Genomic DNA, 22,646 nt, shown 5'->3' on the forward strand with positions numbered 1-22,646 from the left:
GGACTTACTTTTACGTCAGTATTTTCATAATTCTTTATTTAATTGGAATAGTCAGTTCATTTGACATTTTTTACTCGAGATGTGCACTTTAAAGCTCCAACGCGGGGAAAGTCGGCATTTTTGCTGCTGCCCTCTCTCAGCTGATAGATGGTTCACCTGGCAGAGGTGTAACACTCCTGAGTGCTCCTTCAAATGTATTAAATGCCTGTAGGTTGCTGTACTTATTCTTTGTTTGCACTCTGTGTAAATATTAACATACTATGTACCTTTTGGTCACCTTTTTGTGTCATTGGTGCAGTTAATAATTCTGCAGCTGATCTGGATTTCATGTCTTCCTCGTGGTAGTTTTGTTGTTGAAAGTGGAAATATTGTTGATGCATTAAAACAAATGAGGACTATGTGCAGCTTCAATTATAGATTGATATCTAAAACATTGCAAATTTGTCTGAGAAGAGGATTTTTCATGTTATACAACAAAACGGTATCTGCATTTTACTAACTACATAAGGCACAATGATGATGGTGAAAAAGTTAATACATAACTCGGCCTTACCTGTAGTTAGATGCACTCCAGCTAGAGACGGCCTTCTGGTAATCGTGCCATCGGTGTGTGTTCTCGTCCAACTGTTCAGTTCTGTATTTAATTTTACAGCCTGGAAACTATAGGCGTATTGTCACGAGCTCCAGTGTCTGCCTGTTGTCCTCCTCTGATGGGGGGGCACATTGTGTTTAGACACACAGACATTGTAACAGTTGGCAAACATCCATTTGGAGTCTTCTCAGGTTCCTGCGCAGAGACACGCCCGTGCTGCCGGGTGTGCACACCAGCGGGACGAGCCACACAGAGCCTACAGAGGAGGTTTTAATGTGCTGTATAAAAGTGTTTGTAGCTTTTTGTTCATAACCATGAGTTGCGTATGTGGTGACCACTGAGAAATGCTATCAAAACTGGAACAGAATGACTTGCATTGTCCAGATAAAACACAGTCTGAGCTGAATTATCTCGTTTTCCAGGAGAAATGTCAACAGAGAAGCCAAAGATGTCAATAGGAAGTAGACGGTCTGCTGCGTTCAAGGCTAAGAAAACATAATTGTGTTGAAGAGATGGGATATATCCTTGGCCTAAAAAGCTGTCAGATTTTTAAGTTTGCTCAGTTGTTTTAGATGACAAATAGTATGATAAATACATGATTTGGCTCTGTTTAAATTCCGGTGTGTCTTTGCCAGAGGCATCGTGCTTGGTTTTTACTGTTTGTTTGTTTGTTTGTTTGTTTGTTTTTTAATCGCGTGGTCCTGGTTTTGCTTGAGGCCCTTGTAGTGGTCACACACCAACAATTATTTTCATTACTTGTAATTACTGATGTATGTTTGTTTGTTTGTTTTTATTGATGTTGGCAAAATATACTGTATTATAAACATTAAGTAAGTAAATTTTATTTATATAGCTCTTTTCACAGACAGAGGAAGCCACAAAGTGCTGCACAAAAAAGGTAGTAAAAAATACATACAAACACTTATACAATCAATGCATTAAAAAGTAAATATGATGGTCATAAACAGCTCCCTCCACTGTAGATTAAAGGGTGATTCTTAGACTACGGGCACTTATTATGTCCTTTGATCATATTGTATGAAAAACAGAAAAAAGGGGAAATTTCAAACCTTTGTAGTTATCTTTGCAATGAAAGTGTGTTAAGAAATTTCTTCTAGTAGTCTATGATGACTTTTTCACCTTTTTTCAGCATCATTATATGCAAATATTGCCGTTTTGTGCTTGTCCCACACCCAGACTTTTGATCTTCAATGATAAAAATGAATGGTAAAAAAATGTTTTTTCTAATGTTTTAAAATATCTCTGAATAAAATATCAGTAAAATAATCAAAACATAATTGGGATAGTCAATGTCATACAACTGTTGTGATTTTTTTTAAACAAAATGTAGTTGTCCCACACTATTGCCGTAATTTCCACCACAACACTGTAATGTCCCTTTAAACAGTTTGTATGAAAGATTGTTTGGGTAGTTTCTATGGAGATAAACAGTGACATCAGAACACGTATATAGCGCCAAATCACAACAAACAGTTGCCCCAAGGCGCTTTATATTGTAAGGCAATGGTGTGGTGGAAATTACATTTACAAGGCCAATAGTGCCCGTAGTTAAAGAATCACCCTAAAATGCTTGGAGAAACAAGTGCATTTTGAGTTTACTCTTAATGCATCAACAGAAGCAAGCGAGCAAATAGAAAGTGAGAGATCATTCATGAGCCTTGGCGCGATGGCCTGGAAAGAGCGATCGAACCCTAACCCTAATCTGGTCTTGTAACGGGTACGTGGGACCATGAGGAGGTTCAGGTCTAAAGACCTCAGGCTCCGAGAGGAAGTGTAGGGACACAACAAGTCTCTAATACAGGGGTGGCCAAGTTCGGTCCTTGAGAGCCACATTTCTGACACTCTTAGTTGTCTCTCTGCTCCAACACACCTGAATCCAATGAAAGGCTCATTAAAAGTCTGCTAACAAGTCTTTCATTGGATTCAGGTGTGTTGGAGCAGGGAGATAACTAAGAGTGTCAGGAATGTGGCTCTCGAGGACCAAACTTGGCCACCCCTGCTCTAATATAAGGGGGAGCCTGACCATGCAGAACTCTGAAAGTCAGCATGAGGGTTTTAAAGTTGAAACGATACCTCACAGGGAGCCAATGCAGGGCTTTTAGAAGTGGAGTAATATGGGCCCTCCTTAGTCCGAGTTAGTAGCCTAGCTGCAGTATTCTGGACCTGCTGCAAGCAAGGCAGCTCCTTTTGGTTTAGGCAAGAAAATAAGCTGTTACAGTAATCTAAACGTGAAGGTGCAAAGGCGTGGATAATCAACTCAAGATCATCTTTTGACACAATACTTCTAAGTTTAGATATTTTTCTCAACTGATAAACAGTTCCTGACATTTCTTTGTCAAAGATAACACCAAGGTTTCTAAGACTTGATTTAACAGACAAGCTCAGGTCACTTAAGTGGTGAGTGATCCCTGGGATCACCTCATCGGGGGCAGTGACCTGCACTTCAGTTTTTTGCTGAGTTTCACTGCAAAGAGTTGGCCCCAAGCCATTGTTTCATCTGCACCAGGCAAATTGTTAAAGAGGTCAGTTTGTGAATCTCAAAGACCTTAAAAGAGTAGTACAGCTGGATGTCAATCAGCAAATAAATAAGAGACAACATCAAATCCCTGAATTAGCTTTCCTAAGGGAAGGACATAAAGCAAAAATAAAATGGGGCCCAAAACCCATACATAAAATATAAATGAAAAATAATCATATAATTGAAAATGCTCGTCATAAATGAGTCATTGAGCCATTTTTAATTGAGATATAATGCAAAATGTACACCAAATGGGTTTTTCAATGTTAAATTCAAATGTCCACAGAATCCACAATCCAGATCAGATCCAGATCAAACTGTCAGTTGATAAAGGATACAATCCTACATAACGCTATCAAATATGAAAGAAAGTTGATCTCAAATTTAGTGTTGTTAGAAGGAAAGGTGATGTAACACAGTGGTAAACATACCACTGTCCCAGCTTTTTTGTAACATGTTGCAGGCATCCATTTCAAAATGAGCAAATATTTGCACAAAAACAGTAAAGTTTATCAGTTTGAACATTAAATATCTTGTCTTTGTGGTGTATTCAATTGTGTATTCAATAGTCTGAAGAGGATTTGCAAATCATGGTATTCTGTTTTTATTTACATTTTGCATAACGTCCCAACTTCATTGGAATTAGGGTTGTAGAACACTGGTCCATTGCAGGGCCACATATAGATAAACAAATACATTCACACCTACGAACAATTTATAGTTTTCAAGTCACCCAAACTGCTTGTCTTTGGAAGTGGGAGGAACCCGGAACCCACATGAACATGGGGAGAACATGCAAACTTCACACAGAAAGGCTCCAGGTGGCAATGGTGCTAACCACTACCCCCCCCCCCCCCCCCATTCCGCCCTGTGTTAATCTTGAGAGGAAAAAACTTGTGTTTTTCCAAGTCTGAAAACCAACCATGGCCTCCCTTACTATGAAAGTCTTAGTCTGGGGAAATTAAATTGGCTATGAAGTCTGATCTGCTGCCTCTCTTGGAAGCACTTGTTGAGTCCCACAGCAGAACTCCTCGGGTAACCTCAGCTGTACTGGGCGGGGCTGTGGTGGTGTGTAGTCGCATCAAATTCATTCTCTGACTGTGTCTCAGTGGGTATTTTCACCCCACACTGAGAACTTCTTCCAGAATGGTTACAGAGTTGATGCACAACGTCAAAGGGTAGCTCTCCTCGCTGAATTAAAGACAAGCATGAAGAAGGACGATAAGTTCTCTGCACAGTTAAGTGACAGGTGCTGTGTAGTTCAGCAGTGACCGACTGCATTGCTTCAGCTTTTCTTTCAAGTCTCTGAACAATTATTTTTTAATACCAGCTGTGGTTACCTGGGGGCTCTGGTGAAATACCTCCTTATCTACAAACAATTGTGGTTGGTTTTATGCTTTTAATATGAAAAATGCACAACATAGGCTCAGATCCATTTGTCGGCAGCCCAGGGCCACATTTTTAGTGAAAGCTGTGGCCACCAGGGGCTCTGGTGAAATGTCTCCATACCAGTTAGTTTGTCAGTTAGCAGGACATCTCAGAAACACAATAGGTCCTGGTGCAGTTCCATGATCATGTTTAATATTTTTGTAAAAGGCTGACTTCCCGTTGTGTGTATTTTTGGGAAGGTCGCACCCTCTCCTGCTCTCCCTCTTGGTTTTAAAGACAGATAAACAGAAATGTTGGCCCACAGCAGATGTGCACTCAAGATGTTACAGAGCAAAAAGTGAAAAATAAATGATTATTTTTACTTGATGTGTATCATCTGGGGATTGGAGATGTAATGGATACCAGTGTAAAGGTCAATCTTGATGAAATATCCACGATTATTACCAATTCAAGTTTTAATTAACTGCACTACCATGGTGTGAAAACTTTGGCATCATCATCCAAGTCTGCCAAAGCAGGAGTGCATTTTTGACACGGTTTTGGCTAAGTTATTAATGATGTATTATTTAAAATTTGCTCAAACAATTTCAGTGCTTTTTCAACATGTTGAACACATTTTAACAATGCTGCAATGATACCAATAACGGTGATAATTTTGGTTGCTATAATCGCAATGTAGCGTTTTCATACCATGACATCTCTACATGTAATGATGGTATGCTGGAGCAGTCAGAGTGCAGAAGGTGTTTGATGCACACAGAGGCGCGTTGACTGTCCATCGTGGTGGAAAAACAGATCAGAACATCTGGACAAACTGATCTGCTCATGCAGCATAATCCTTCATCTGCTGTACACCCCCTATATTTATGTGCACAAATATCATTAAATATTCCACCTTCTGTAGTCTCTGGACGTAACTTGGCACTATCAACATCTTTAATGTCCTTTATGTAGCATAAAAATCTGTACTTCATACACCTCTTTTTTTTTGGAAACAGCCTTTTCAGAATTCATGATTTTCAGTAAATTGTAAAAATAAATAAATAAATTAACAAAACAACAAATGTTGCAGCACTATTTCAATAACTGTTTTGAGGGATTTTTTTTCAGTAATTACTTGAATTTCTGTTGTTTTGCTGTATTTGCTGACTGTTTTTTTTTTTCTTCATTGTTTTCAAGGATATTGGACGGATGAAGATTGAACTGTTTGCTGACGTAGTTCCAAAAACAGCAGAAAACTTCCGGTAAGTTTAAATTCTAAATATGAGCTACTCTGACTGCATACTGGTAATCACTGACTGTCTTAAAAAAAGGGCAGGGTGGGCGGGGAATGTAATTCTTTAACTTGTGACTCATAAAACTTTTTTCTTCATCTGTTTCAGGCAGTTTTGCACCGGTGAGTTCAGGTAAGTCAGAGCGCTGCGCTCACAGACACTGACACGCTTCAGGAACCTGCAACCGTCCACACGTTGGTGCCTGTTTTTCTCTGATTAATCTCCACTTTTGGCAGAATACAGCATCACGCAAACGTGAAACCTTGTTTCTATTTCAAGTTAATCAACTCAGCTCTGACACAGGAGAGTGTTGGAAAAAAAAAAGAACAAAATGCTGCAGAGATGTTTCAGGATTATATTCACCATCAGCTAAATAGCTACATATTAGTTGTCCTAATGGACAATGCAGAGTGTGTTGTGAGTGTTGTTTGTTTGTGTAAACTGCACATTATGCATGTCAACACAACATAGTGTGCTTGTTTTTTCTAGTAAAGTCCGTCAAATCTATTGACGGAGTCAAAGTGCTTAATAATACAATTTTAAAAATATATAAAACTAATGTAACATACTTCATAGAAAAAAGTCACAATAAACAGTAAAACATGTACAAAAGATGAACAGAAATAATGAAAATGATTGCAAGTAATGCCTGTCTGACTGAAAATGTCTTGAAATTTCTCTTAAAATTGTCAACAGAATGTGTTTTACAAAGACTGACGGGTGACTCATTCCAGAATTGAGGCACTCCAGATTGAGACAGATTAAGATGTGGGCTTTAAAATGAGTACATAGAACCTCCAGGAACCTTTGGTCTAAGGACCCTACGGAGCACCTGGACCTGTAGATCTTCAGCAGGTCTGAGATGTACTCGGATGCTTGAACCCTTCAGAAATTTAAATGATAAAATCAAAATTTTCCATTGCTATGCTGATGATACTCAGCTCTGTCAGTTTGGACCTTACATCGCCCTCACTTTCAATAACTGCTCTCATGGCTTGCCTGGAGGAGATGGGGGCATGGATGAATGACAATTTTCTTCATCTTAACAGTAACAGAACCGAAGGTCTGCTCATTGGGACCCCTCACCAACTTCGGCCCTTTCCTCTGACTGTTTTTTCATTCGCCGGCCACAACATTCCCCTCAATTCCTCTGTCACTAACCTTGGGGTATGGTTTGATCCCCACCTGTCATTCAACACCCACATCCAGCACCTCTGCAAAACTGCATTCTTTCATCTCCGGAACAACGCCAAACTCTGTCCATCCCTTTCCCTACCCGATGCTGAGAAATTGATCCAAGCTTTTGTCTCCTGCAGGCTGGACTACTGCAACACACTCCTCATCGGGATACCTGGCAGGAGACTGCAGTATATTCAGAACTGTGCTGCCAGGATCCTGATGGGGGTGTGGAAGTCCATGCCCTTCACACCCATCCTCAAAAACCTCCACTGGCTCCCTGTTAGGTTCAGGGTTGAATGCAAGATCTGTCTCCTGACCTATCAGTGTGTCCATGGCAGTGCACCAGTGTATCACAAAGATCTGATCAGTCCCTTCAACCCATCACGCCATCTTCGGTCTGCTGACAGTCACCAATTGTGGAATGCTATTCCTAACCATCTAAGAGCGCCACAGTCAGCTGAAACTTTTAAAAAACATTTAAAGACTTGTCTCTTTTTAAAAGCTTTATCTTATCTGGGGGTTTTTTCCTTGTACTGTGTTTTATTTTTTTTACTTTTATGATAGCACCTGGAGATTCGCTTGTCAGATGTAAGGTGCCTTATAAATAAAATTTATTATTATTAAAATGGTGTAATTTTTTATTTCTGATTTGTCTGAGGCTGTCATGTAACATCACTGTTATACCTTTTTTTTTCCACTCCACCTTATCGAAGCTGTGAAATGAATAGTACGTTTTAACTTGTCTCAAACTGTGCCACAGAAAGGACGGTGTCCCTATCGGGTTCAAGGGCTGCACCTTCCACAGGTATGCACACAAGACATCATTAGAGCCCAGTAACCTCACAGTGTGTGATTTTTGGAGCCCCCTGCTGGTTGTGGTTTGGAACAGCCTCTGCTGAGACGCTGTCTTCTGTCTTTGACATTTACTTGTGGTGCAGGCAAAATTGGTTATTTACACTAAGAATATTATAACTGTACTTTTTAAATATTTGTTTGTCTAATATGTATTCGATCAGGTAATCTGTTCATCAGGATTGGCGGAATTTGGTTATTTTTGTCGTTACTTGATGTAGATATCATTTTTAAGCCCAACACAGAAGAATAGTGTTCAAATGCATTTAAAGTCTCATCCAGTGGAGACATTGTTTTTTATTCTCCATCCTTTTTCTGAGTAAGATCCTTCGGCTGCTCCTTCGTTTTTACTCGGGATCCCCACAGCAGGGCCAAGGTGGAGATGCATGTTGATTTGGCATGTCGAATACCCTTCCTGATGCAACTCTTTATAGCATGAAGAGTTGGCAGAGGTGGGGTTTGAACCAGGAACCTTCTACACGGGAAACGAGTGCACTTAACCACTTGGCATTATCCATCCATTTAATAAACCCACTTATTCCTGTTCAGTGTCACAGGGGACTGGAGCCCACGTCAGCTGCAGACATTGGGCAATGGTCAGGAAACACCTTGGACAGACTGCCAGTCCGTCTTAGGGCCGAGACATATTGACAAACAGATTTCCACTCGCAGTCACACTTACAGTCATTAAAAAAGAAAAATAGGCCCAATCCCACTATTCTCACTTTTCCCTTTCACTTAATTTTGCTCAAATATGGGTGGGAACTGATTATTATTTATTATTATTAGAAATAATAATGTACATCACTTACTTGATTTAAACAATAGAAACACTGAAAACCGTAATAATAATAAAACTGTATATATATGCAGTCATTTTTCTTACCATGGTGACCAAGAGGTCAGTGGACTTTGTTACTAAACAGAAGGTTCACAGTTCAAACCCCATTCTGCCCATTCTCCATGTAATGTGCATTTCCATCTGGAAGGGCATCCGGTGTAAAACCTGTGCCAGAAACTAAACATGCGGCTCTATATCTGATCCACTGTGGTGACCCCGAGCGTATAACGGGAGAAGCCGATAAAACTGAATTGTTGGCTACAAACCGACACTGCTGAAATCATCGAGAGGAAGCAAGTTCATGTGAAATGCACTGAGATGACCATCTCTTTTCTTAAATTGTATTTTTATTTAAAGGTTGGCTGATAAAATTCTCACTTCAAATAGCTTGACTGATGTTTTTCTCAATCATTGGCAGAGTGATCAAAGACTTTATGATCCAAGGAGGCGACTTTGTAAATGTGAGTAAACCCACACTCCTGTTAACGCAACAATAAACCAACAGCTTATCATATAGCGGTAACGGCAGCTATAGAGTTTTACTAAAGTTTAAGAATGTGCAGCCGCAGCGCACGGTCTTCTTACAACAGAACGAGGATTATTCTGACGTGTAACTTATTAACAACACAAACATAGTGCCAATTAAAATACGAGGCTAAGGAAAAATTATTCTGACCTTATTTTTCCACACAGTTTTACAGAGTTTTCAAAAAACTTTTTTTTTTTTTTTTTTCTTTTAAGTTAAATTGCATCTTCATTTTAGTGTGTTAAACAGCCTCAAATCAGGAAAAGTTGGGGCAATATGGAAAATGCAAAACAAAGATAAATAAAACACACGTATCCTTACATTTATTTGAGTTCTGTTTCAGGAACCAAAGATATTTCATGTTTTGTGTAGTTAGTTTTATTTTATTTGTTAATACCACCCCGGTCTGCCAATCCAGAAGCACTGTCCCCGATCGCCACGCGATGTTGCAGAGGCGTGTCAACCAAGACAGTCCCACAACATCTGACCACCTCGGTGACTTTGGCCTGGGTGATTAATGAGTCCGCCTCTGCGTCCCCAATTTCTGCTTCCTCTTCGGAAGATGTGATGATGGGATTGATGAGATCCTCCAAGTATTCCTTCCACCGCCCGACAACATCCCCAGTCAGGGTCAACAGCTCCCCACCCGTACTATAGACAGTGTTTGTGGAGAGCTGCTTCCCCCTCCTGAGGCATCGGACGGTTTGCCAGAATTTCTTCAAGGCCAACTGATAGTCCTCCTCCATGGCCTCCCCGAACTTCTCAGAGACCCGAGTTTTTGCCTCTGCAACCGCACAGGCTGCAGCACGCTTGGCCTGCCGGTACCTGTCAGCTGCCTCTGGGGTCCCACTTACAAACATAGACAAGTAGGACTCCTCCTTCAGCTTGACAGCATCCCTTACTTCCGGCGTCCATCACCAGGTTCGGGTATTGCCGCCGCAACAGGCACCAGAGACCTTGCGACCACAGCTACGAGCGGCCGCATTGACAATGGAGGTGGAGAACATGGTCCACTCCAACCTCCCCCGGGATCTGGGAGAAGCTCTCCCGGAGGTGGGAGTTGAAGACCTCGCCGACAGAGGGTTCCGCCAGTCGTTCCCGGCAGACCCTCACAATACGTTTGGGCCTGCCAGGTCTGACCGGCTTCCTCCCCTCCCAGCGGATCCAACTCACCACCAGGTGGCGATCGGTCGACAGCTCAGCCCCTCTCTTCACCCGAGCGTCCGAGACGCGGTCGAAGGTCAGATGATACGACTACAAAGTTGATCATCGACCTCTGGTTCAGGGTGTCCTGGTGCCACGTGCACTTATGGACACCCTTGTGCTCGAACATGGTGTTCGTGATGGATAAACTGTGGCTAGCACAGAAGTCCAACAACTGAACACCACTCGGGTTCAGATCGGGGAGGCCGTGCTTCCCGATCACCCCCCCTCCAGGTCTCACTGTCAAGCCCACGTGAGTGTTGAAGCCCCCCAGGAGAACAATGGAGTCCCCAGTCGGAGCACTATCTAGTACCCCTCCCAGGGACTCCAAGAAGGTCGGGTACTCTGCACTGCCGCTCGGCCCGTAGGCCGAGACAACAGCGAGAGACCTGTCCCCAACCCGAAGACATAGGGACATGACCCTCTCATTCACCGGGGTGAACTCCAACACATGGCAACTGAGCTGGGGAGCAATGAGCAATGCTACGCCAGCTCGCCGCCTCTCCCCGCAGGCAATGCCAGAAAAGTGGAGCACCCAACCCCTCTCCGGGAGTTGGGTACCAGAGCCAAAGCTGTGCATGGAGGTGAGCCCAACTATCTCTAGTCAGTACCTCTCAACCTCCCTCACAAGCTCAGGCTCCTTCCCCCCCCCAGCGAGGTGACGTTCCACGTCCCAACAGCCAGAGGCTGTGAGCGCAGACCGGGCCGCCGAGCCACCCGCCCTCGACTGCCACCCAGTCCCCTCTGCACCCGGTCCCCTCTGCAGGTGGTGAACCCACAGGAGGGCGGGCCCACGTCACTCTTTCGGGCTGAGCCCGGCCGAGCCCCGTGGGCTAAGGCCCGACCACCAGGCACTCGCGCGCAAGCCCCAACCCCAGGCCTGGCTCCAGGGTGGGGCCCCGGCTCTGCCATACTGGGCAACGTCTCGGTCCTTGATATCGCACTGGTCATAGGAGGGTCATATGTTTAACTAATTTGCATAAATGTATAGTTGGTGTAATGTGGAAGAAAGTCCGGCTTATTCAGCATGTTAAATTTGTGCCTATTTCTTTGCAGGGTGATGGAACTGGTATCTGCAGCATCTACAGAGGTCCATTTGCAGATGAGAACTTCAAAGTAAAGCATAGCGTGCCCGGTCTTCTCTCCATGGTGTGTATGTACAAATTAATGAGGCAGTAATCAAATCTAAGAAGTATCGCCTTACTTTCACTTCAATCGTTTCAGAGGTCTTACTTTCCCAACCTTTTCTAGGTTTTTGACACCTGAATAATAATAATAATATTAATAAATATTTTATTTATATACGTTTTGTACAACATTATTTAAAGTGTAGGTGACACATAATGCCATGTTTTCATGGATATTTAAGACTAAAATTAAACAGTTTGAAATTTATCCTTTCCTGGTGCACAGTTCTTGAAGAGATAAATATTTGGATTTTGAACTGTACAACACTAAAAACCAGGAACTTCCCGGTAAGTGCCAACATCGGAGAAGAAGGAGGAAGTGGCGTCAGCACGAGAACCGTTATCTTAATAGCCCCTTTAATTTATGGATTGTTACAGGCTACTGACAGCACCATGGTTCAGGTCGGAACTGCACCACAGTTCAGTCTCAGAATGGTTCATTTTTGCTGGCAGAATGGCAGGTGGAACACTTGTATTGACGTGCGCGCACTTGCATGGTGTCCGTGGCTGCTCCACTCCTCATGGAGACAAAACAGTATTTTCAGATTGTTTTATTGTATTCTGGATCATGGGATAATGTCGTGGCTTGCAGACTGAGATGTTTTGAACACATGAGGTGCTCCGAGTCTTTTTCCTGCAGCGCAAAGACACTCGTTAACAACAGCCGCAATAACAGATTACAGGTGACCCTGGAACCTGGCACCAGGAATTTAATTATTTTCAGATGTGTCGTTTTGTAAACGTGGATAAGTTTAAAGATTATCTCACTGAAATGGACAGGTAAGACTATGTATTCTTATGTGAATGGTTTTAATATTTAATAATAACATGTTGTGCTATTAACATGCAGTACTGTATTCAAGAAGGAAACAATATTTATTTTAAAAAGTAGCTGATATTTTCAGTCCCTTAGTTGATTATGACCAAAGAGTTGGAAAAAAAAAAAGTTTATCACTTCCACCGGCATGCCGAAATCGCCTGCTTTATTTATTTATTTATAATCACCATTCTGTGTTCTAAACTCTGCCAATGTCATCACTGTTGTCAGACTGAAGGTTTTCCTCTAAAGTTTATTGTCATCTAAATAATGCTGTAAACCATAAATGCTGTGTCCCCCACACCTGCTTCAGAAACACCTTTAGACTGGACATTAAAAAAAAAAAAAAAAATCGTTTGAAAACAGCTTGACCTCCACCGTATTTACAGTTGATTTGGGCTTGAATCAGTAGGTGCTGTTCCGGTGATGACGTACCAACATTATGGCTGTGACCAGGGGCGTCAGACTGGGGGTGGGTAAAGGGTACTATGTACCCAGGGCCCAGAGCATGGGGGGGCCCACAAAAACTGGCATTAAATACATTTTTGTGTTGCATGTTATTAATGGCCATACAATTCCTGTCGTAAAATAATATCATTAGAATGAATGTATAAATGTTGCAAAACATAATTCTGCTCTAACAATAATATTGAAAGATCTCTGAATGCCCTTCCACCCCTGCACAGTTGTATAATGGTTTAGTCCAGGCACACAGGCGACACCACCCCACACACACACGTCCCAAACGGGATCTGACAGAAAGAGGAGCTGTTTAGTAGTGCTGAAAAAACTAATCGATTATTAAAATAGTTGTCAACTAATTTAGTCATCAATTAGTTGTTAAATAACTTTGTTTTACCGCAAATGTTTCGTTTCTTCCATATAAATCAACCGTTTTTGCAGCGCAGCTTTGCTTTGAATCTTGAACCGATCGAAGCAGTGATTCACAGTGGTGCTATGTTGATTCAGTGTTTTATTTCGCTTAATCTTAATTTTCCCCACTAAAACCCCAAAGAGCATATGTCTGTGAGTAACATTTACCTTTTTATGTTAATCTGACCTGTTATGGTCTTCTGAAACAGTTGGTAGATGTATTTTATAACTTAAAAACAGGACCGATGCTAACACGTTAGCATGTCTATGGCATTTTCAGTGTTGAAGAATAGCATTAAGCTGTTGCAGCTGTCAGCACATTTGTTTTCTTTATAATAATTCACGGCTCAGCGTTTGTTGTCGTAAAAGAGTCAAATGTATTACAAATTGCAATATTTTATTAATTTATTTGTATTTATATATCAATAATAATAATAGAAACAACAACAATAATAGTAATAATAACTAATAATGCCACAATACAGTTTTAGAGAAACGGACAAAAAGAATCTGATAAAACAAAACAGAAAAGATTAAACCAACTAACAATGAACATAAATATAGAAATAACTGTTTCCTGTGAACACCTAGTCACTCTTAAACCTCCACTTCATCCCTGTTTTGACAATTTGTTTTGGTCAAACCACATCTAAGCTGTGTTTTTACACAAGAAAAAAATAAAATGCAGTAAACTGCACATTTGTGTCTTTTTTCATGAAAATATCTTATTAAATATAACATATTACACTTTCGTCAGGCCTTTAAAATACTTTTGTGGACTCTTGCTGTAATATGTTGTAGTGGTTGAGATAGTTGCTGTAGGCATCTAAACCTGATGGAAATGTCTTTGTGGTGTGTCGGTGATGCATGTCAAGGTCAGGTTTATTTATAAAGCACATTTACAAACAGTCAACACTGCCCCAAAGTGCTGTACAATAAAAGGGATTAAAATTCTATCAAGTTAAATACAAGAACAAAATAAATCAACAAAACAGTAAAAAATGTGGCAGTGTTTAGCTCATCTTGTATTAAAAGCCAGTGCAAAAAGATATGTCTTTAAAAGAGTCTTAAAAGAATCAATTGAATGAGCCAGTCGGACATTCAATGGCAGAGAGTTCCAGAGCTTAGGTCCCGCAACAGCAAAGGCTCTGTCTCCCCTGGTCCTTAGCTTAGATCTGGGACAGACCAGTAAACTCTGGTCCGCGGAGCACAGAGCTCTTCCTGGAGTGTGCAATGACAGCATATCAGATAAATAAAATGGGGCTTGACCGTGAATTGATTTAAAAACAAGCAACAAAAATCTTAAAATCAATTCTAAAAGCAACAGGCAACCAGTGCAGTGAAAATAAAACAGGAGAAATGTGTTGGTGCCATTTGGCTCCAGTGAGCAGATGCGCAGCTGCATTTTGCACCATCTGGAGACGATGCAGAGACGACTGATTAAGACCAACATACAAAGAATTACAGTAGTCTAAACGAGACGTGATCAAGGCGTGCACAACCTGTTCCAGCTAATTTGGGGGCAGGTAACGCTTGATTTTACTTAAAAGTCTAAGCTGGAAGAAGCTTGTTTTGACCACTGTGTTGATCTGCTTCTCGAATTTAAAAGAGCTGTCTATAAAAACACCAAGGGTCTTAACAGATGAACGACAGTAGGAGGCGAGTGAACCAAGGGCAGAAAGGTCAAGGTCACCAAAGACCACAATCTCTGTTTTGCTTTCATTTAGATTCAAAAAGTTTAAAGACATCCAGTCTTTGACTTCTTGAAAGCAAGTCTGTAGGATGGCAGATGAGTTTATTTTAAGGTTCAGAGGTAGATAAATCTGCACATCAGCAAAGCAGTGAAACTGAATGTTATATTTCTTAAAAATTGATCCTAAAGGAAGTAAATACAGCGAAAATAGAATTGGCCCTAAAATTGAACCCTGAGGTACTCCACAAGTCAGAGGGGCTTTCTGTGACACAAAGGGACCAAGGTTTACAGAAAAACACCGACCAGTCAAATAGGACTTAAACCATTTGAGCACTGTGCCATTTAATGTGGCATTAAATTGAATGTATTTAGTGTATGTATGTGCAAAATAAAACAAAACACTACTCCGGGTATGTTTTTGACGAGAATGTAACATAACTTTGTTACAAGGTCAAATGTTGATGTTGTGTGACAAAGGCCTTTTAATAACAACTCACTTAAAGAAATAATGGCAAAACTCACATGTAAGTAAAAACAAACAAACAAAACGATTAATAGAAAAAATAATCGACCGATGAACTGATTAGTAAAATAATCGTTAGTTGCAGCCCTAGTGTTTAGGCTGAAATAAAATATGTCTTTCCTATAAAATCAAAGTCCGGATTTCAAAAAAGAAGAGAAAAAAGGACTGGGAAAGAAAACTAAATGAGGGAAAGCAGCTGCTAACCAAATTCTTTGAAAAGAGAGGTGAGCTTGAAAGCTAGCTATATTGAATTGGGGGGACTGGGGGACCAAATTGCACCATTTTCTAGAAAATTGCACCATTTTCTAGAAAATGGTGCAGTTTGGTCCCCCAGACCCCCCAACTCAATATTGCTCCCCCAACTTTAAAAAGGGTTCTGACTCCCAGGTGTGATCTAAGGTATACATGATTTAGACCTGGTTTGACTATGCATTAGAAATTTGGTGTTTGCGTTAATAAAAAAGAACATAACAGTGGGGGGGGGGGTCTTCAATATGGCTAGTACCTAGGGCCCAGAATTTGGTGCTACGCCCCTGGCCGCGGCTGAGGGCTGAAAAGGGCTGAGCGCAGGCTTCAGACAGCTGTAGTTTATCCTTCACCTGCGCACTTATCGACTTTTATTGTTCAGGATTTTTTTTAAATATCAGCATTTCATCATGTTTAGTGACTATTTGTGCACATTTTTTGGTGTCACCTACACTTTAAGTCAAAGAGCTTTAATATCAACAATTACACACACCATTTTTAAAACAAACAGAAAAAAACTTTAAATGTATGTACTTCTATGTAATTTAAAATACAGCCCACAATGCCAAACTTTAGTCAGACTGAATCCTCCTCAGTTGATAACTTGCAAGAGATAAAAATTAGTAAGTATCAACTTAAAAAAACCTCATCACAAGTTGGTTTTATATTATTGTATTTCTTTTTTAATATCTGCTGTAAATAACTGTTTACAGCAAGATAAATCCAGTCACAATTCATTGACACCCCCCTGCCTTACTTTTACTTCTTACTCTCTTAGTTACATGTGGGAATCTTGTCCCGACATTTTCTTCTCAGGCAAACAGCGGTCCAGGAACAAACGGATGTCAGTTTTTCATCACCTGTGCCAAATGTGACTGGTTAGATGGAAAACACGTTGTTTTTGGTGAGTAAATGTAAAATAATAATGCCAGTCGTCACTGTGTCTCGTATCAATTTCTACTAATGGTTCTTTTGTGGCTTTTTCAGGAAAATTAGTCGATGGTTTGCTGATCATGAGAAAGATTGAGGTAAAAAAAAAAAACATTTTCAGAACTGCAGATGTACACAATATTCATCAAAAATCTCAGTGACAACTTTCAATGAAGCTCCAACAATATAAAAAAAGGAATAGTGTGTGTGTGTGTGTGTGTGTGTGTGTGTGTGTATGTAAAAAAAAATAAATAAATAAATATATATATATATATATATATATATATACTCAACAAAAATATAAACGCAACACTTTTTGCTCCCATTTTGTATGAGATGAACTCAAAGATCTAAAACTTTTTCCACATACACAATATTACCATTTCCCACAAACCAGTCGAAATCTGTGATAGTGAGCACTTCTTTGCTGAGATAATCCATCCCACCTCACAGGTGTGCCATATCAAGATGCTGATTAGACACCATGATTAGTGCACAAGTGTGCCTTAGACTGCCCACAATAAAAGGCCACTCTGAAAGGTGCAGTTTTGTTTTATTGGGGGGGGATACCAGTCAGTATCTGGTGTGACCACCATTTGCCTCATGCAGTGCAACACATCTCCTTCGCATCATCCGTGAAGAGAACACCTCTCCAACGTGCCAGACGCCAGCGAATGTGAGCATTTGCCCACTCAAGTCGGTTATGACGGCGAACTGGAGTCAGGTCGAGACCCCGATGAGGACGACGAGCATGCAGATGAGCTTCCCTGAGACGGTTTCTGAGTTTGTGCAGAAATTCTTTGGTTATGCAAACTGATTGTTTCAGCAGCTGTCCAAGTGGCTGGTCTCAGACGATCTTGGAGGTGAACATGCTGGATGTGGAGGTCCTGGGCTGGTGTGGTTACACGTGGTCTGCGGTTGTGAGGCTGGTTGGATGTACTGCCAAATTCTCTGAAACGCCTTTGGAGACGGCTTATGGTAGAGACATGAGCATTCAATACACGAGCAACAGCTCTGGTTGACATTCCTGCTGTCAGCATGCCAATTGCACGCTCCCTCAAATCTTGCGACATCTGTGGCATTGTGCTGTGTGATAAAACTGCACCTTTCAGAGTGGCCTTTTATTGTGGGCAGTCTAAGGCACACATGTGCACTAATCATGGTGTCTAATCAGCATCTTGATATGGCACACCTGTGAGGTGGGATGGATTATCTCAGCAAAGGAGAAGTGCTCACTATCACAGATTTAGACTGGTTTGTGAACAATATTTGAGGGAAATGGTGATATTGTGTATGTGGAAAAAGTTTTAGATCTTTGAGTTCATCTCATACAAAATGGGAGCAAAACCAAAAGTGTTGCGTTTATATTTTTGTTGAGTGTGTGTGTGTGTGTGTATATATATATATATATATATATATATATATATATATATATATATATATATATATATATATATATATATATATATATATATCTATATATATATATATATATATCATTTTTCTAACACTGATGGGTCGAGGTGTAAAGGCAGACTATAACTTTGCTCGTAAGAAGGAAAAAACAAATTACCTTTCAAAAACAAACCTGGCAAAATTTCACAGTAGTGAACATAAAAATACTTTGAGCTCCATTGATGCATGTAGCTGTTAAAACGTTTTGTATTGTGACTTTAAAGGGACACTTCATGATTGTGTTGGTGTAAAACAGGCGGTGTCCCAGATCCTTAATTTCTGTAAACAAGCATTTCTGCATTTTCTGTTTCAAAATAATGTTCAGTAATGTGGTGCTAAAAAGTGTGATTTAGGTCTTTTGCACCATGTGAGTGAAGCTGATTAAGAGGGCTCAGGTTTGTCTTTAATTTCTTCTCCTTGCTCCCACCAGAACGTTCCGACGGGGCCCAATAACAAACCAAAGCTCCCCATCCTCATAGCGCAGTGCGGCGAGATGTGATCCAGCCTGAATGTGATGCCACACCCACCTCTGTACACATGAAACCCAAACAGAACCTCATCCCACTTTTTTAGGGATTCCTTTACCCATAATGCACCATTAAAGGACATGGTGAGGATCAGCAGTACATCATTTTGGTCATTTTAAGCAGCTGATGGACATGAATCCAGGAAAAAAAAACCCAGCTTAAGGTGATTCTAATCTCGGGTCGAGTTCAGAAGTGGCAGTTTATGATGATAGTTTGTTGATTGAAGTTTCTGCTTCATATGAATACAAATTGTTTTGGTTTTTGTATTCTTAAATAAATTGACTCACTATGTCCAGGTTTCCATCAGTAAATTGTCTTACATTTTTGTAAACTTTTTCAGAAGACTTTTTTTTAAGTTGTTATAAATAAAAAAAGATGTGATGTACAGCAGCTACTTTTTAACATGTTACATTGCTAGTTTAGAAAGTAAACCTTAAAGGATTCATGGGTTTGATCAGCAAAGGGTCTTCTGATTCTAGCTTCTTTTCCACTAATTTGTGTCTTATGGAAATCCGGTACATTTGGATAATTGACCTGTAATAGCATTTTAGGTTGTCCAAAGACAATTTAAAATGCTATTACACCTATTGATGTTTGTGACTTGAGTCTTCTAAGTTGAGGCGTCACGGGAAAAGAAGTCAATGTGCTGTGGTACCTCCCACTTTCTAAAAACTAAAACTTGCAAAAATCCTTAAATTAATAATTAGTCAAGTGCTGACACCCGTCAGTACGTAGTGGAAAATTTCACCTTGATTTAAATTGAAACGGGGGATAATGACAGGAGACATGATGACGGGTTTGAGTCAACACCTGGTTTTGTAGCTGTTGAAAGAAAGTCGCCCCCACCCCCAAGTGTTTCCTGAAAGGCACCTTGACACTTGCACGCATTTAACCCCTGCATTGCCGTGCAATTTGTAGTGCCAGTGAGACCCGCTGTGTTCCGCTGGATGTTGTGTTTTGTGCGCTGGACGCTGCGTTATATAAAATAATTATTTTGTAGTGGATTAATCATTTGCTCTCAGAATTTGACTGATGAAACCACCTCTAATTGCTTCCAGAATCACAGAGGAATTTTCTACAGCTGTTGCTTTTTTTTCTCTCTCTTGCGCTTCATGATGTGGAGAACACATTTGAAATAGTTTAAAAGGTTTGTAAAGGTAAAGGTTTGTTCATTCCTTCTTATGAGTAGCTGTAAAATTATGTTTATGATAGATTGAACATCTCGTCATAATCGTTCATATGAACTGCGCTGTGATGCGCTGCGTTGACAGAGTGACGCATACTGACACTTTTTTAACTGTTTGGCAGTGCACGGATCAAATTTGTGCAAGTGTCAAGGTACCATAAGGAAATGTTGGGATTCCCCAATTTTGGAAGAGTGTGACCGTGAAAGATTGGAGAGGAAGTAGTGGCAGATATCTGGAACAGCTGTTGCATGGACACAGGACCTTGAAACGGTTGTCATGCTGCTTTGTGTTAGCGTTGTTTGTGCTTAACTGCTTGTTGGCTGTTGGACAAATGAAAGCCATCATCACATCTATTAAATAAATAATTATTATTAAATAAAATAAATATTAAATAAAACAAATCAATATTTGACTCAAATATGCAACATACCAAATTGACCAGTATGCCTGTTCTCACAAATTTGCAACATACCATTATTATTATATTATAACGTAAATTATTACCAAAATTACTATTTATTATTTGTGCAAAAGTGAAATTAATAATCTCAACATTATTTACCATCTACTTAAAGGCAAAAACACACATTTTTTTATATACAGCTATATAAATTCAGGGGTTAAGGACCATTGTGTTTCACACTCATGGAACTTGGAAGTATCAAAGACTATGATACCGTGTGAAGCCCAAAGCAGCGTTGGACAGCATGATGATATTAAAAAAAACAAGTGGGATGCTGTTTTGTTGCAGGATATGCATTTATTATTTGTAACTAATTTGTCCAGTCTGGTTTTCACTTATTTTAAAGTTTGCTTTCTGAACTCTGTGCCGGTTACAATGCTGTCAGGCAGAACTACAGCAGATCTCTGCAAAATAAGGCACCTTGCGGTGGTTTGTAGGTGACTGACTATATGTGATACGGAGAATTATGTCATGTAAAACTCAAACAACAAAAACAAATCGGCATGCTGTTGGTAATGAATCTTGTATGGCTGGAACACTTAAAACATGCCCATTTTATGGCTTCAAAACAGTGCTGCACTGCAACAAAATGCAAATGAATTACTTCTCGACATTTCTGACTGACTTGGAGAAAAGGGAATTCTTCGAGAGCATTTTGAAATTCTGTGGGTCTCATCTGTCATCTCTTTGTCAATGTTCAATCGGAACTTATCAGCTGTTGTTACACAAATTTTACAGGCTGTGTGACGTAACTGCTCAGAAAACCCAGTGATAGTAACGGCAAAGCCTTCCGTATAGCAAAACTTTCCACGTCCTAAAACTCAAGAACTGTAAAACTCTCAATTTAAATTTTATACATTAATACTGGGAGGTCAAAGATCTGCCAAAAAAACAAACAACAAAAAAAAATCACACATTTCTAACATTTATAAATCCTATGAATTTTGGGTTTCAAGTAGGGAATGGACAAAAGCCCTGAAATGCTCACATTGCCTGCTAGATGGTGACAAAAGCTGCTCAAATGTGTTGCAAGGTCTCCACTGTTTTTTTTTTTTTTTTTTGGGGGGGGGGGGTTGACTTTTGGCAAAAACAAGATTTAAAAAAATAAACTTTCAGTTGTGCCTGTTGCCCTTATGGGTTATTTATTTGTCATTGATCGTCAGTAGTACATACCTGATACTCATTAAATATTTACTTCCCCATTATATTCTGTAATCCAGAACACAATAATGTCGCCCTTGTTTAGAAAAAGCTTAGAATTTTATGTATAACAATAACATTTTTGGTCGAAGTTGTTTAATGTGACTTGTTCTTGTTGGAGAACATTTTTGTAACTCTGCCATCGTGGAATCAGAATTGAATTTATTGCCAAGTCAGTTCTCACATACAAGGAATTTGATCTGGTGCATAAACAACAATTACAAGAAAAGGAAAAAAATACTGTAAGAAGTAAAGGAGTCAAATAGGAAAGACTATGTTCACTGTCAAATATAACAGTGGAATGGGGCTGTGCATGCCTACAGATGTACAGAACCTTTCAGTGCAGGGATGATCAATCTGTACTTTGTGGGAGTGGGAGGGGGCAGGGTAAATGGGGGGTCTCTGGTATTATTTCTAAGTCTAGCTGTGGACAGAAAGAAGCTGTTTTTGTGTCTTGAGGTTTTGGTCAGGTTTTGGAGGAACAGGATGTTTGTTATAAACCATGTGATTGGCTGCCTCTTCTTATTCCAGCCATCCGCAAAAATCCAACACAGTTACACCCCCCCCCCCCCCACCCCCACCCCCAATCTCCCAGCACACTTGCATCGGGCTTGAATCTCGTTCGCTTGGCACAAAAGCTTCCTTTCAGATGCATTTTCTGTTCTTATGGAGGCAGGAAGAAGCTTTCTTTTTTCTTGTGTGTGGGGTTTTTGAATGTATGGGAGAACTGGCTCTCAGCCATTATAAACCAGGCTCCTCGTCACCCAGAGCTCAGAAACTGTGCCAGTGGAGCATTAACATGACAGTGTGTGTGGGGTGGGGGGGTTGTCCCACACTCGGCCTGCTTTGTGCGAAGGGAAATAAAGTTCTCAGTTTATCCTGCATGGTCTGAGCAGGCCAGCAGATTGCATGAGAACACTGTTGTTGTTCCGGCTAGAAATTGGTAGCAGAGCACAGCTGTCATTTTCTGCAGTACGCAAAGAGTTTGCTAAATGTGGCCATCAGCCACATTGCAACTACAGCAACAAAACTCTCCCAGACATACATAATTTACTGTCAGTAGAGGAGATAACATCTCGCTCATATCCAGGCTGTACTAATCCTTCACTTCATTCAGGTCATTCATTGTTCTGATAGATTCCCATGGGCC

The 22,646-nt window shown here is 40.5% G+C and overlaps 1 protein-coding gene across 1 annotated transcript in view; it reads left to right on the forward strand.

The window, feature by feature from the left end:
- Positions 1-18,947, forward strand: part of ppih (peptidylprolyl isomerase H (cyclophilin H)) — a 31,337-nt gene extending 12,390 nt beyond the window's left edge. The window contains exons 2-9 of the mRNA XM_034173166.1: positions 5,700-5,764; positions 5,903-5,926; positions 7,734-7,778; positions 9,085-9,127; positions 11,452-11,544; positions 16,551-16,638; positions 16,722-16,762; positions 18,550-18,947. Coding sequence (XP_034029057.1) covers positions 5,700-5,764; positions 5,903-5,926; positions 7,734-7,778; positions 9,085-9,127; positions 11,452-11,544; positions 16,551-16,638; positions 16,722-16,762; positions 18,550-18,618 — 468 coding nt within the window. The 3' untranslated portion in view covers positions 18,619-18,947. The remainder of the gene's footprint in view (positions 1-5,699; positions 5,765-5,902; positions 5,927-7,733; positions 7,779-9,084; positions 9,128-11,451; positions 11,545-16,550; positions 16,639-16,721; positions 16,763-18,549) is intronic.
- Positions 18,948-22,646: the final 3,699 nt, after the last annotated feature.

Source organism: Thalassophryne amazonica, chromosome 6 (genome assembly GCF_902500255.1).
Source record: "Thalassophryne amazonica chromosome 6, fThaAma1.1, whole genome shotgun sequence".
In the NCBI taxonomy this organism is placed as follows: Eukaryota; Metazoa; Chordata; class Actinopteri; order Batrachoidiformes; family Batrachoididae; genus Thalassophryne; species Thalassophryne amazonica.